A 14641-nucleotide genomic window follows, 5' to 3' on the forward strand; every position below is an offset into this window, starting at 1 on the left:
TTTCACAAAGTGAGCCTGATCCTGGCATTGTCATCTTGGAATATGCCTGTGCCATTAGGGAATAATCTGGGGCCTCATTCATAAAAGGCTGCTTAGGTTTTTGCCTAGTGAGCAAGTCTGGCGCACGCCATGGATAAACCAGATTTATAATAAAGCCCTTCAAGCTTTACTGTATAAATGTCATTGGGCCACGGAGCCACTTAAACATCGCCAGCCCGCCTCTGATCCCATCCTGACCACACCCACGTGGCCATATGGATGCTTGTATTAATGAGTTAATCAGGTGGTTCTTTCTCTCAGGTACAAGAAAGAGAACCTTCACAGAGGCAGAGATTCAAGATTCTCGTTCAAGAGGTGGAGATGCGCAATAATTATATATATATATATATATATATATAATAATCCTTTTTGAAAGCCTGCAATGTGGGCAGTGGATTTGGCCACACTGCAGCAAAAAAAAACAAAAAAAGGTCAGACAAAAACAGATTAGCTGCACACCGGGAGAGCCTGTGGACAACTGGAGGAGGAGCGGGAACTCCCCCACTGTCACAGCAGGATTAAAGAGGGGATATGATGCTTTTTTCAATCACACAGCACCAGTCTATAGCACACTACAATGATGACCAAACCTTCTGTTGGTCTGTAAATGCAGTAAATTAGAATAACTGCCTTGTATAAAATTGCTCTCTCAGAATGGCTGTAGTGAATGTCTTGAAATAGGCCTCTGTCTCTTTAAGAACCTCTGACCCTTTCCGACACGCCCCCTCCACACGCTGTCTGTGGCATCAGTGGGGAGGGGGTTCTGCTGAGGGGCAGTGGTTGGTTACTCGGCTGGTGACGAAAGCTCGGAGGCGTCTCCAGGAGGTGGGGGCGTTCCTAGGAGGACTCAGGCAAACCTATCCCTAAAATGGCCGCCATCAGAGTGTTTACAGATTACTCAAAAATACGTGAATGTGCCAAGGCAACACTTCAGGCATGTTTTTAATGAGGGAATGACATAATAACATGATGTCAAGCTTGAAAAAGTCGATTTTGCATAATACCCCCCCCCCCCCCCCCCCTTTAAAGGAGGTCCTTGATTCTTGGGGAGGAAAGTGTAATGGAAGCCATCGAGGGAGTGGAAGGAAACAAGCTCAGTAAAACGTACCGATTCTGTATCACATGTAACATGATATAAAATTGTAAATCGAAGCAAACGTACTCATTTGTCGTCATAGTAATGCTCTTTATTTCATGTCAGATGCTGGAGGATTCAGGCATGGGGGAGGAGCTCTGGTTTCCCTTAATACTACTACTTTCCCGTCAAAGGAAAAAAAGAAGATTCCTCCCACTAAGCGTCAGACTTTGCTTTTCTCTACGGCAGCTCCGACCCTGGTCTGAGGTCGAGAGTGAATTATAACGACAGATGAGTAAAAGCCAAGAGACCGATATGAGGTCATCTGTGTTCAAAAATAAATGTATAGGTTGCAGAGGTGTTCAGAGCTATCCCCAGGACGTTCGCTTCCAAAAGTCGAGTGGTTTAGGTTCTGCAGAACATCGCTACATCTCAGCTCTGATAATACAATAGTTTCTCCCTGCCCTTCATATCTATACAGCTGCTTAAAAGTGGATTTGGTGTGTGGATGAACCGCCAAAATGTATAAACTAAAGCTTCAAATTGTAGCCAGTTTTTTTTTTTTTCATGACCCTGATCTTTTGGGAAGAGGGCGGAGCTTACAGGGGGCGAGGCGATTCCACCAAATTCCTGATAAAAACACTCTGGGGCGAAGTAACAGAACAGAAGTGCGTGAAGAAGAACATTTTCTGGGCGAGTCTTTATTGAAACGATCGGCAGAGATGCTGAAGTTGACTCTCTTCCTCGTGATGCTTCATGGTGAGTGTTTTGTTTCATTCTTCAGCAGAATACACAAGTACAATTGATCACATGTTGCTTATTTTGTGGCAAAATTCGGCAAAACTATCACAACAAGCTGGTGTCGAAATCCAAATGAGCCAAAACTGCTTCATGAAAACATATTACAAACAAAGTCTTCACGTCTCAAGGCAGTAGAAGTTTCCAGAGTTGCCAACTGGACGGGATTGTTTGAGTTGAGGACATTTAACAAAAGCTCACTCTGCTCTGAAGCAGAAGAAGCCTTTGATGAAGGGGCGACCCCAGTCCAGTTGATGACTTTGCAAACTTCTACAATGATGGCGGACTCCTGGACATCTCAAAAAACAATAAATAAATTCAAATCCTCAAAGGCTCAGAATTTTGATCAATTTCTCCCATTTCTTTTTAGTTTCAATATCTGACTTAGTTTCAAGTTTTGTTTTGGTCGATTTTAGTCTGCCGACATTTGACCTTGACAATAACTTTGACACATTAATACAAGTAACTTTCTCTCCTACAGCGCTACCCGAAACTCACTCCTTTCTCATACATGAAAAGTCTAATCGCAAGAATTGGCTGGTCAGGACCCCGGCCTTAGTCCGCGCCACACGGGGCTCCTGCCTGGTCATCCCCTGCTCCTACACCCTCCCCAAAGCCGCCACAGGTCACTCCTCCTACAACGGCCTGTGGAAGAAGGGCACAGAACAGGTGATTGCGGCCCAAAGCCGGAAGAAACTCCCTCACCAGGACTTCCAAGGGCGCACACGTTTCCTGGGGTCCATGCACAAGCGGAACTGTACCTGGATGATGTGGAACGTCCGGGACTCTGACGCGGGGCTGTACTTCTTCAGAGTACACATCCCTGAGTATCGGAGCTACTCCTGGAGCTACCAACCCACGAAGGTGCAAGTGGTCGGTGAGTCTAGGATGATGGATTCAGGTTGTTGATCAGGGGCCTTTCGAAGTACTAAGTTAGATTAATGTAACAGGTTCTATATTAAGGGGTCAGCATAGATAGAATATACATATGTAGAATATAGCCGGTGTTCCATTCATTGTAATGGTCCCCAAGTCGTCTGTGAAATTTACATGGCTGCTCAATCTCCTCCAGGGTTGCCAGGTCTGGGCAGTCGAACCCAATATTGCGATTCGGTGTGTAAAGGAAGTCATGTTGCTGCTCAAAATTGCTCCACATTAGAACAATACACAATTGTTTTTATGTGCACAGCGCCCTCTACGTGACAAAAATAAGTCCGGGATGGAATCACAAAGCGTCGATCTAAACACTTTTTCTTTAACCTCAACAGAGCACATTTTCTCTAATTATCCAGGGAACCAGGCGTCTAAATGAAATGAAAACAGCGTCTAAATAGTGACGAAACACGATGTAACTGAAGATGAAAACGCAACAGAAAAGCATAAAGAAGTTACAAAAAAGTTACAAAAACGTGACAAAAATGCAACAAAAAAGACCACAAAAAAATGATGAAAAAGAATCAAAAGCGCAACAAAAACATGACAAAAAAGCGACGAAAAAGTGGCGACAACACGGCAACAACGCATGGAAACACCATGAGGAAAAATCTTTTTGTAGGTCTTAGCTTTCAAATGAGGCATTACACTGGCCTGTTGGCTGTAAGAAGCTTTAAGATTTGGATAGTGCCGGGGTTTTAGAGGCTAACATTTTATTTATTTATTTATTTATTGACCTTTATTTAACCAGGATAGTCCCACTCAGATAAAGAATCTCTTTTTCAGGGGAGTCCTGGCCCCAGAGGGGAATCTATTGTACATGTTTTTAGTGACATACAGCCACTGGGTCACAATGGTCAAGTACACCCTTTTTTTCCACATATATAAAGTTCCATAATGCACCCTTAAATATGACTGATGGGTAGTACAAGGTAGTATTTATTGGTTTATTTGGTCGGGACATGTATGTTCGACAGTGCATGTTGAACATACATGGGTCTAATGCAGGGGTGTCAAACATACGGCCCGCGGGCCTGATCCGGCCTGCGAGATGATTTAATCCGGCCCCTGCCCTGTAGAGCATAAATTCCAGAGTATGTCAAAAAAAAAAAAAGTAAGTCTCTAGCCCATTCCTGTGCGGAGTTATGAATTTTTAAAGAATAACCAGAATGTTCCACACGTGTCCAGCTGAGGGCACTGACATAATAAGAGCTCAGGATATGAACAACACATTATATAGCCATGTGGTAAATGGACAGTCTGCCCCAGGGCGGCTGTGGCTTCAATAAAAGTTTACCACCACCAAGTGAATGAATAATGACTACTGCACTTTCAGGAACTTGTGACACAGGCTTGTAAAGTGCAATACAAGTGTAAGCCGTTGTCATTAATGAAGCTACAGTAAAGTTGGGGCTTTGATCAAATCACAGCTTATTATTATTCATTTATTGGAAACATTTTCTCTATTATATGTGGCCCGCGACCCGCCATGGGAGCTGAATTTCGGCCCGCGACCCAAAATGAGTTTGACACCCCTGGTCTAATGTAAACACACTCATTCATCCTGGCCTATTGTACATGTTTTAAGTGAGTACCCGGAGGAAACCTACACAGACACAGGGAGAACATGCAAACTCCACACAGAAAGGCCCCGTCCAGGTGGGAATCGAACCCGGGACCCTCTAGCAGTGAAGCACATCAAATCAATGCCTTCTCCTCTCTTAATGCAGTGAGTGACCCGGGTCTCCTTCTTTGGTTTCTCGTCGTCCAGGTGCGGATTATCCCGATGTGAAGGTGACGTCGGGCAGGGCCGGGGGAGACGTGCTGGCGCATTGCTCCGTGACTCACTCCTGCCCCATGAACCCGCCCACCCTCACCTGGAACCACGATGGGACCACGCTGAGGGGGTCACGCTGGATGGACGACTGGCTGTGGATGACCAACAGCATCCTGCACCATCGCCCACAGCAGAACACCACCCTGGAGCTGCGCTGCACCGTCACGTACTACGGCGGGCATACGCTCTACTCAACCGTCCACTACGGCTGAAAACATGGGAATTTAAGGCGAGACGCAGCAGGTGAACGTCTTAAAAATGTGCATATTTTATCTCTGAAAACACACATAATCCTTGTTTCCACATAAAATTATGTAAAGAGAAAAAGGTTTTCAACGGTTATCTCTAAGTTTCTTTTATTCACCTGTAGGGTCTCGCAGCGATGACCTAAAATGTGATTATTTTGTTTGTGAAATGTTGAATTAAATCACTTAAATACATGTAATCAAATGAATACATTGTCGTGATCATGAAGGTTCTGAAGTATGACGTGATGTAATCTCTGAATACTGAGAAAAAGCAGTAAATCACTGAGGTCTTTCCTCTGATTGAAAGTGTCACGATATTTCTTAATAGTCTTACTACACCAACAACAGCAACACCACTAACAACAACAAGATCACCAAATACAACAACACCACTAACAACACCACCAACACTAACAATATGACCAACAGCAGCAGCACCATCACCAACAACACCATAACCAAGAACAACACCACCATCTCCAACAACACCACTAACAACACCACCAACACTAACAATATCACCAACAAAAGCAGCACCATCACCAACAACACCATAACCAAGAACAACACCACCATCTCCAACAACACCACTAACAACAACAAGATCACCAAATACAACAACACCACTAACAACACCACCAACACTAACAATATCACCAACAGCAGCAGCACCATCACCAACAACACCATAACCAAGAACAACACCACCATCTCCAACAACACCACTAACAACAACAAGATCACCAAATACAACAACACCACTAACAACACCACCGACACAAACAATATCACCAACAGCAGCAGCACCATCACCAACAACACCATAACCAAGAACAACACCACCATCTCCAACAACACCACTAACAACACCACCAACACAAACAATATCACCAACAACAGCCACACCATCACCAACAACACCATAACCAAGAACAACACCACCATCTCCAACAACACCACTAACAACACCACCAACACAAACAATATCACCAACAACAGCCACACCATCACCAACAACACCATAACCAAGAACAACACCACCATCTCCAACAACACCACTAACAACACCACCAACACTAACAATATCACCAACAATATCACCAACAACACCACCATCACCAACAACGGCACCACCAACAATATCACCACCATCTCCAACAACACCAACAGCAGCACCATAATCAACAACACCATAACCAACAACAACACCACCGCCTTCAAATTGTGCAGAAGTTCTATTTGAGTTCCGTTTCTTCAAATTTGGTTCCATTTTGGATCATGTTTAGGTCCCAATTGAGTTGATTTTTTAGGGCTTTTTTGGCACAATTTGAGCATCCCAGACTCACTCACATCTTTGTTCTGCTCATGCATGAATGCAATGAATTTCCCTTCTTTGAAATTTAATAAATTGAGTTTGTGGCTTGAATCTCGTCTCCACTGTTTTATTTATATTTCACTTTCTCATGACAGACAGATATTTTGTCACAGTTTTGTCCCTCACAAACCAACATCCACATGGAACCAGAGACGACAACATGAAGAACGACCGAGGGGGGGTCTGTGGGTGTTGTGCTGTGAACATCTGCTTCAGTGAATCAAAAACAAATAATTTCATAATGTAATATAATAATATACTCACTTTACAAATGATTTCATCCCATTCTTCCTCACAAACATCTCTGAAACACCAATATCACACTTTCTACAGAGACATGAGCAACAACTGGAGCAAACTGCACTTTTCATTTCTTTGATCTGATAGAAAAAACTTCTGGTTATTTGATTTGGCAATGATGAATACATTATGTTTTGTTGAATACATTATGTTTTGTTGTTTGTATGAACTGTTTGGAGGATTGTACTTACAGTCGAACTCCCGTCATGTGTAAGTACACAGAACGTCCCAGCACTGTCCCTTCTTAAACGTTAGGCACTTTGTTACAGTTTGTTTTTGGGAGGGAGTCTGTTCTGGCAACAAACTAATACTGATGGAGACTTTCTGACCCCGTAAGAATCTTGACAAGTCACACAATTCTCGAGTAGTGAGTGTCAGAGACTTTAAAACCGTTAGAACCAACCTCCTGAGAAAAGTCGAACACATCCTTTGCCAGATTTTAGTTTTGTAAATACGATTATAGCTTTAATGGGGTATTAATGGTGCCCATATTTATGAAGGAAACTGTGATATTGTCTGGCACTGACTGAAGAACATCAGGGCATAATTAAAGTGCATATGACAGGTTGTAAAGTTTTTGTCATTCTTCTTGATTTGCTTGTGGAGAAAGTATGATTAAAACGTCAAAAATTTGCAGGAATCTGACCTTAGCGACACCTTAGCAACAGTAAAACGCTCTTTAGCGATGACGTAGAAGAAGGAATGTGCACTGAAAATATAGCAGATGGCGCTCTTATTTGTAGGTATTTGTCTTTTTTCTTATATTCTTCATCAGATTTTATGATTTGTTATATTTATATTAAACTGCATTGGTAATTTACTTCAATACATGTAAGTTATTGTGTGTGTGCAGTCAGCCATTATTTGTATAAATGCACTTCTGGTGGAGTTTTCTTCAGCTCAGGTGTAGCTCGTTTTTTTTTAAATATGTTTATACAATTCTTTGATTCATTAAAAAAGCAGCGCATCAAAACAAAAACATCCACCATGCTGACAGGACACACGTGTATCAGAAACATCCACCATGCTGGATTGTAGTTAGCTTTAGTAATGGCTACTGTGGTTAGCTTTGGTAATGGTTACTGTGGTTAGCTTTAGTAATGGCTACTGTGGTTAGCTTTGGTAATGGCTACTGTGGTTACTGTGGTTAGCTTTGGTAATGGTTACTGTGGTTAGCTTTGGTAAGGGCTACCATGGTTAGCTTTGGTAATGGCTACTGTGGTTAGCTTTGGTAATGGCTACTGTGGTTAGCTTTGGTAATGGTTACTGTGGTTAGCTTTGGTAATGGCTACTGTGGTTAGCTTTGGTAATGGCTACTGTGGTTAGCTTTGGTAATGGCTACTGTGGTTAGCTTTGGTAATGGCTACCGTGGTTAGCTTTGGTAATGGCTACCGTGGTTAGCTTTGGTAATGGCTACTGTGGTTAGCTTTGGTAATGGCTACCGTGGTTAGCTTTGGTAATGGCTACTGTGGTTAGCTTTGGTAATGGCTACTGTGAGCCACAGTGTAGAGGCCAAGTTTATCATCAGCCACTGTCATTTTACATTTCTACCGTGAGTGAATTGCTCTCCCGTTAATGCAAAGCACAACATAAAAGTGGCTTGACGTAAACAAACTAATCCTAAATGAATCTGTTAGCAGCCGGCGGGCTAGTTAGCTTTAGCCTGCTAGCTTCTTTGCCTTATCAGCGCTGATCTCCATTCATTGCATCAAGTCGTTTTTAAATGTCAGAATTCAACATTTGTTCTTATCGTTGGTCCTCACTCTGTCACATTTTGTCCCAGGTTCATGGTGATATAGTCGTGGTTCACAAAATGTTTGTGTGAGAGAGACACTTTGCAGTTTATTTGGACAAATTATCCCATTGACTTCAATGCATTTCAGCGACCGTTAACAATTTTCCGTTTTGTTCTACGTCACTTCCGCTCTCCATGGCCGATGCGGAAGCGTTTTTATCTTTCCAAAATAAAAAGGTATTTTTTGCCAGATATAGGTAAAATTTTGACATGAATCTTGAATGCAATTGTGTTAACTACGTATCTGTGAAAATGTAGTCTAATGTGTCATATGCACTTTAAAGATATCAAGGTGCAGAGTTATTCAAAGCTATTCCTGAAAAATCCCAAATTTGTCTGTAGAGAAAGTGTGGTGCTTCCAAAAGTCGAGTGGTTTAGGTTCTGCAGAACATGGCTACATCCCAGCTCTGATTATTTACAGAATAGTTTCTCCCTGCCCTTCAGACGTACTATACTATACAGCTGCTTAAAAGTGAACTGGATTTGGTGTGTGGATGAACCGCCAAAATGGAAAAACTAAAGCTTGAAATTGTAGCAAGATTTTTTTTTTTCATGACCCTGATCTTTTGGGAAGAGGGCGGAGCCTGCAGGGGGCGAGGCGATTCCACCAAACCTCCTGATAAAAACACTCTGGGGCGAAGTAACAGAACAGAAGTGCGTGAAGAAGAACATTTTTTGTGCGAGTCTTCATCGCTTTGAGCTGCAGTTTGAAACTTGCGTTGAAACGATCGGCAGAGATGCTGAAGTTGACTCTCTTCCTCGTGATGCTTCATGGTGAGTGTTTTGTAGTGAGTAGAATTGATCACATGTTGCTTATTTTGAGGCAAAATTCGGCAAAACAATCACAACAAGCCGGTATCGAAATCAAAATTAGTCAAAACTGCTTCATGAAAACATATTACAAACAAACTCTTCACGTCTCAAGGCAGTAGAAGTTTCCAGAGTTGCCAACTGGACGGGATTGTTTGAGTTGAGGACATTTAACAAAAGCTCACTCTGCTCTGAAGCAGAAGAAGCCTTTGATGAAGAGGCGACCCCAGTCCAGTTGATGACTTTGCAAACTTCTACAATGTTGGCGGACTCATGGGGTTCTTAAACCGAAAAAGAAGAAATAAATCCTCCAAATCCTTATAGGCTCAGAATTCTGAAGTACAAACATTTTTTTCTGTGGATGTGATCCTGAGGACCCCCTTGAAAATGAGATGATGGATCTTGTGGTGCTGATCCTCAGAAATCAAAAATATCCATAAATAAATAAATGCTTGAAGAGAAGTTTTTTTAGTCTGCAGAAATTTGAACATGACGATAACTTTGACACATTAACCAATGCAAGTAACTTTCCACCATTTTCTCTCCTACAGCGCTCCCTGTAATTCACTTCTCGAATGCAGATTCTAATCGCCGGCATTGGCTGCTCACGAACCTGCCCCTAGTCCGCGCCACACGGGGCTCCTGCCTGGTCATCCCCTGCTCCTACATCCTCCCCAACACAGCCCCTGCCATCTCTATCTACAATGGCTTCTGGATGAAGGGCACAGAACAGGTGATTGCGACCCAAAGCAACTGGATGCCCCCTCACCAGGACTTCCAAGGGCGCACACGTTTCCTGGGGTCCATGTATAAGCGGAACTGTACCTGGATGCTGTGGGACGTCCGGGACTCTGACGCGGGGCTGTACTTCTTAAGAATAGAGATGCCTCAGTATGACCGCTACTCCTGGAACTACCAACCCACGGAGCTGCAAGTGGTCGGTGAGTCTCGGATGATGGATTCAAGTTCAAATCATGCTGATCCGGGTCATTTCGAGGGACTAAGTTAGGTTACAATATCCCTCTCTCCCTTCGCCTTTTCTGTCAGTGTAGTATTTACTCTCCAAGACAATAAATAAGTAAAAAAAATCGTACCTTGCTATGACACCTGCAGTTGCGCTTATGGCCTCTAGGAGCAAATGTTACTTAGTACTACTTTAATGTAACAGGTTCTATGTTGAGGTTTCAGCCTAAGGTTCCTGAGGAGAACATACCTCTAGATGGAAGATGGTTTGCGGCTTGAATTCCGGCTCCCTCGGGCTGCACAATTTTGACAAAATACCCATTTACGATCTTTTTTCAGACAAAGATTGCGATTCAATGTGCATTTTTATATTTGAAACTGCTAAAATGATGAGTGAAGGACTGGAGGACAAAATATTATTGCTCAAACTGACCCTCATTAGAACAATACACAATAAACGACTACAATGGAGGAGTTCGGCTTCCACCTTTCCCAGACATTCAGAGTACCTCGGGGGGACAGCCACGTGACAAAAATAAGTCCGGGATGGAGTCACGTAGCGTTTATCTAAACACTTTAGAATCTGCTTTAACCTCTTAGCCCCCACCTTAGCAGATCACATTTTCTCTAGTTATTATCCAGGCATTACCTAAAGCCACTGGGTCATAATGGTCAAACATGGCTTTTTTTTCCACATAAAAAGTTCCATAATGTGCCTTTATGTATGACTGATTAGATAATATGTCTTCTTCTCTTTTAATGCAGTGAGTAACCTCTGTCTCTTCCTTTGGTTTCTTGTCTTCCAGATGCAGATAACCCCACGATGAAGCTGATGTTTGGAGAGGGCGCGATAGACCTGCTGTTATATTGCTCCATCTTTTACACCTGCCCCAATAAGCCGCCCATCCTTACCTGGAACAACAATGGGACCACGCTGAGCGGGTCCAATTGGGTGGACAACTGGCAGTGGATCACCTACAGCATCCTGCACCTTCGCCCAAATAACACCACCCTGAGGCCACGCTGCACCGTGAACTACTAAAGCAGGCAGAAGCTCTACTCAACCGTCCACTACGGCTGAAAACATGTGAATTGAGGGCGAGACCTTGATTGTTTTTGTCTTGAAATCACAAAAAGTTATTTCGTAAAATCATAAATTGCCTGGTTCCATTGATTGGCTGTCAAACTTCTTCACAACACATATTGTAATCAAAATATGGGCAACAACAACAACAACAACACTACCTTAAAAATGTGCAGAAGTTCTGATCGAGTTCTGTTTTTCCAACTTTTGATCCATGTTGGATCATGTTTTGGTTGAGTATTGTCTTGGTCTTGTTTTGACACAATTTGAGAAAAAAAAAATAGTTTAAATTTAAGTGAACATCCTGACTCTCACTGCAATATTCCAGACCGACACATCTTTGTTCTGCCCGTGCATAAATGTAATGAATTTCCCTTCTTTGAAATTTAATAAACTGAGTTTGTGGCTTGAATCTCGTCTCCACTCTTTCATTTATCAGGGTATCTGCAGGGGTGGACAAGTCAAATTTAAGACCTTTTTAAGACCACAAAAGCTGTCAGTTGTCTGTTCTGAAGAAATGTCTGAATGATACATTTCATCTGCATCTTGCTCTTGTCTGGTTGTCTGAACATCATACTGGGATCCAGGCATTCCATGTGTCTAACTGTTGAATATTTCAGTGGACTCTTCAGCTGCACTTTCCTGACAATGTCTGATAGGCCCTGCATGCAGTCACGTCTACACTCAAGTATTCTGAGCTCACCAACTTTGCTGCTCTAAACACAATAAAATCTGAATTTCAGTACATGCAACTTAAAGCTTGACATTCTCCCAATGACACAATTGGCGCCATACCTTTAGTATTGACTCAGCACCCAGGCCAATGTCAATATCTGATAATGGAAGCCTGTTGTTTGGGTCTGCAACATCCAGTTGTGAAAGCTTATATGGCGTGATATCCTGAAGACTCAGAGCATCTCTTTTTACAAAGCGCCGGAGCAGACTCTGAAATATTACTAAATAAAAAATGTAAATAGTAGGGATGCACTGATACCGATACCAGTATCGGGTATCGGGCCGATACCACATGCTTGTACTCATATTCGTACTCATTCATGAGGTCCCAATACCAGAAACCGATACCATTTGAGGTGCGGCCAGCCTACCTACGGGGCGCAGCTCTCAGCTGAGGAGAGAAAATAGCAACAAACTGGAGAATTCTTTAGTGGAAATAAAATAATCCACATAGAGCTGACTTTATTACAGACTGCGCTCTCTAAATCAGAGTCTGTGCTGGATTTAACCAGAGCTTAATGTTGTTAGTGCTGCAGCGTGGCTAGCAGTTTTGGCCATTCTGACGCCGTTTTAAGCCCAGGGGCTTATTCATTTGAAAAACTTCCCAGCGACTAAAAAGTCCTCAGAAAATCCCAAATAAAGAGATACAGCATGTCCACATTGAGCGAAAATGAGCTGCAGCAGAACATTGAAAACACAGTAGCTACTCGCTAAGTTGCTACAAACACACGTGAAAATCCACACGGAGCTGAAGTAAAGACGAAAAGAGACCATTTAAAGGAATAGGCCACCGCTTTTACATACTGAGATATGTTCTTACCTAAGCTTTGACGAGTTCTTTATGACCTTCACCCGTGCCTTCAATCACGTAAACACAGCGCAGACGGCGTTAGCATTTAGCCTCTCCTGCTCTCCACTATAGCTCCAAAACAGGTCAAAATAGAAGCTACCAAGCTCTTCCACGTTTTCCCTATTTAAATATGGTTACGTGAAGTGTTACACTACAAAGTATAATTACACAAAATTAAACAATGTGGATTTTCTAAGCGGATAAAAGGGGGAACTATATTGTAAGGCGTAATAATACCAGGAGTAGTTCGAAATCCGCGCAGTAATCTTCACTTTACCGCGCAGTAATCTTCACTTTACTGTGCGGATGCCAAGTTTTGATTTGGTCGTGTGGTTGAGACTCTCGTCAAACATAAGCACGAATGGTCCTTGTACTTTGGCGACGAGGTCTCTTTTTACATATTCAGCTAATCCAAAACGTGTCATGTACGATGTTTTGTCCTTTCCACATTTAAAAGTCTTTGCAATTGTCGAGTCCGGAAACATTTTCCCAAAGAGCTCCCCGATGTATTCATTTGAAGTGTAGGATTGGTGTTTTGTCACCGTATGCAAAACCCACAATACTTCTGCCTCTAGAGTCGGCGTAGACCCAAACGTGGTCCGGAGATCTGTTGTTGCTGATGGACGTGGCGCTGGCAGACATTGTGAAGCTTGACGACTGGTGCTGGGTGAAATGGGGTTAGCGACGGCGCTGTCAGTCACGACCGTCGTGGTTTGGCAGAACTGGCCGATATTAACTGTACGGTGAAGAGCTTTTAAGGCGGACTGGTGTTTATCACATTTCGCATGCGATTCCAAAGCTCACACACCTAATGTGCCAAGTTTTACGTTTTTTTTTGCAAATATGGCAATACCTTTCAAAGTCATTACCCTTGACGGGTCGTAACCAATCCATTCATCCATCCATCCATCCATTTTCTTCCGCTTTATCCAGGGCCGGGTCGCGGGGGCAGCAGTCTCAGCAGAGATGCCCAAACTTCCCGATCCACGCACACCTCCTCCAGCTGTTCTGGGGGGACCCCGAGGCGACACCAGGCCAGCTTGGAGACATAGTCCCACCAGCGTGTCCTGGGTCTTCCATGAGGCCTTGTCCCACTAGGACATGCCTGGAACGCCTCCCGCAGGAGGTGTTCCAGACCAGGAGGCATCCGGAACAGATGCCCTAGCCACCTCAGCTGGCTACTTTCGACGTGAAGGAGCAGCGACTCTACTCCGAGCCCCTCCCGGGTAACTGAGCGCCTCACCCTATCTCGAAGGGTGCGCCCAGCCACCCTGCGAAGGAAACTTATTTCGGCCGCTTGTATTTGCGATCTTGTCCTTGTCCTTGTCTTGTCCGTAACCAATCCTTGAAGTCTTTTCGGTCGAGCCAACAATGGTTAAATTTGCATTTACCCATGATAAAAACAGTCTAAGATTAAAAACAGCAGAGCCATCATAATCCATTGGCGCGGACTTACTTGAGTCATAAATCGGGTCGACACTGCGACCTTTTGCGACAGTTGACTGCCACAAAGTGGGTGTCGCTCTCGGACCATGTAATTATGTGTAAACCATACGAGTGGTATGGTTATGTACGCTTCTGTGCATTTATTTGGCTATTTTCTAAAAGAAAGTGTGAGCAAATAATTGGGTCAAACACACGTGAATTTTTAAGACCAATTTGCCACGGATTTAAGACCAAATAGGTGGAATTTTAGACTTTTTAAGACCCCGCGGATACCCTGATTTATCTTTCACTTTCTCATAACAGACAGACATTTTGTCACAGTTTTGTCCCTCACAAACCAACATCCACATGGA

General features: G+C 43.2%; 1 protein-coding gene and 1 long non-coding RNA gene across 2 annotated transcripts in view; both read left to right on the top strand.

Moving 5' to 3' along the window:
- LOC306960777 overlaps positions 1-14641 on the top strand; it is a 590186-nt gene that overhangs the window by 149938 nt on the left and 425607 nt on the right. The gene's annotated exons all lie outside the window — the stretch shown is intronic.
- Positions 1825-4935, top strand: LOC306977797 (myelin-associated glycoprotein-like). The gene is made up of 3 exons (XM_079576239.1): positions 1825-1873; positions 2394-2789; positions 4617-4935. Exons 1-3 carry the CDS (start codon positions 1837-1839, stop codon positions 4892-4894), a joined length of 711 nt encoding a protein of 236 aa, XP_079432365.1. The 5' UTR covers positions 1825-1836; the 3' UTR covers positions 4895-4935.

The sequence above is a fragment of the Gobius niger genome (assembly GCF_951799975.1).
Source record: "Gobius niger genome assembly, chromosome: 1".
NCBI lineage: Eukaryota > Metazoa > Chordata > Actinopteri > Gobiiformes > Gobiidae > Gobius > Gobius niger.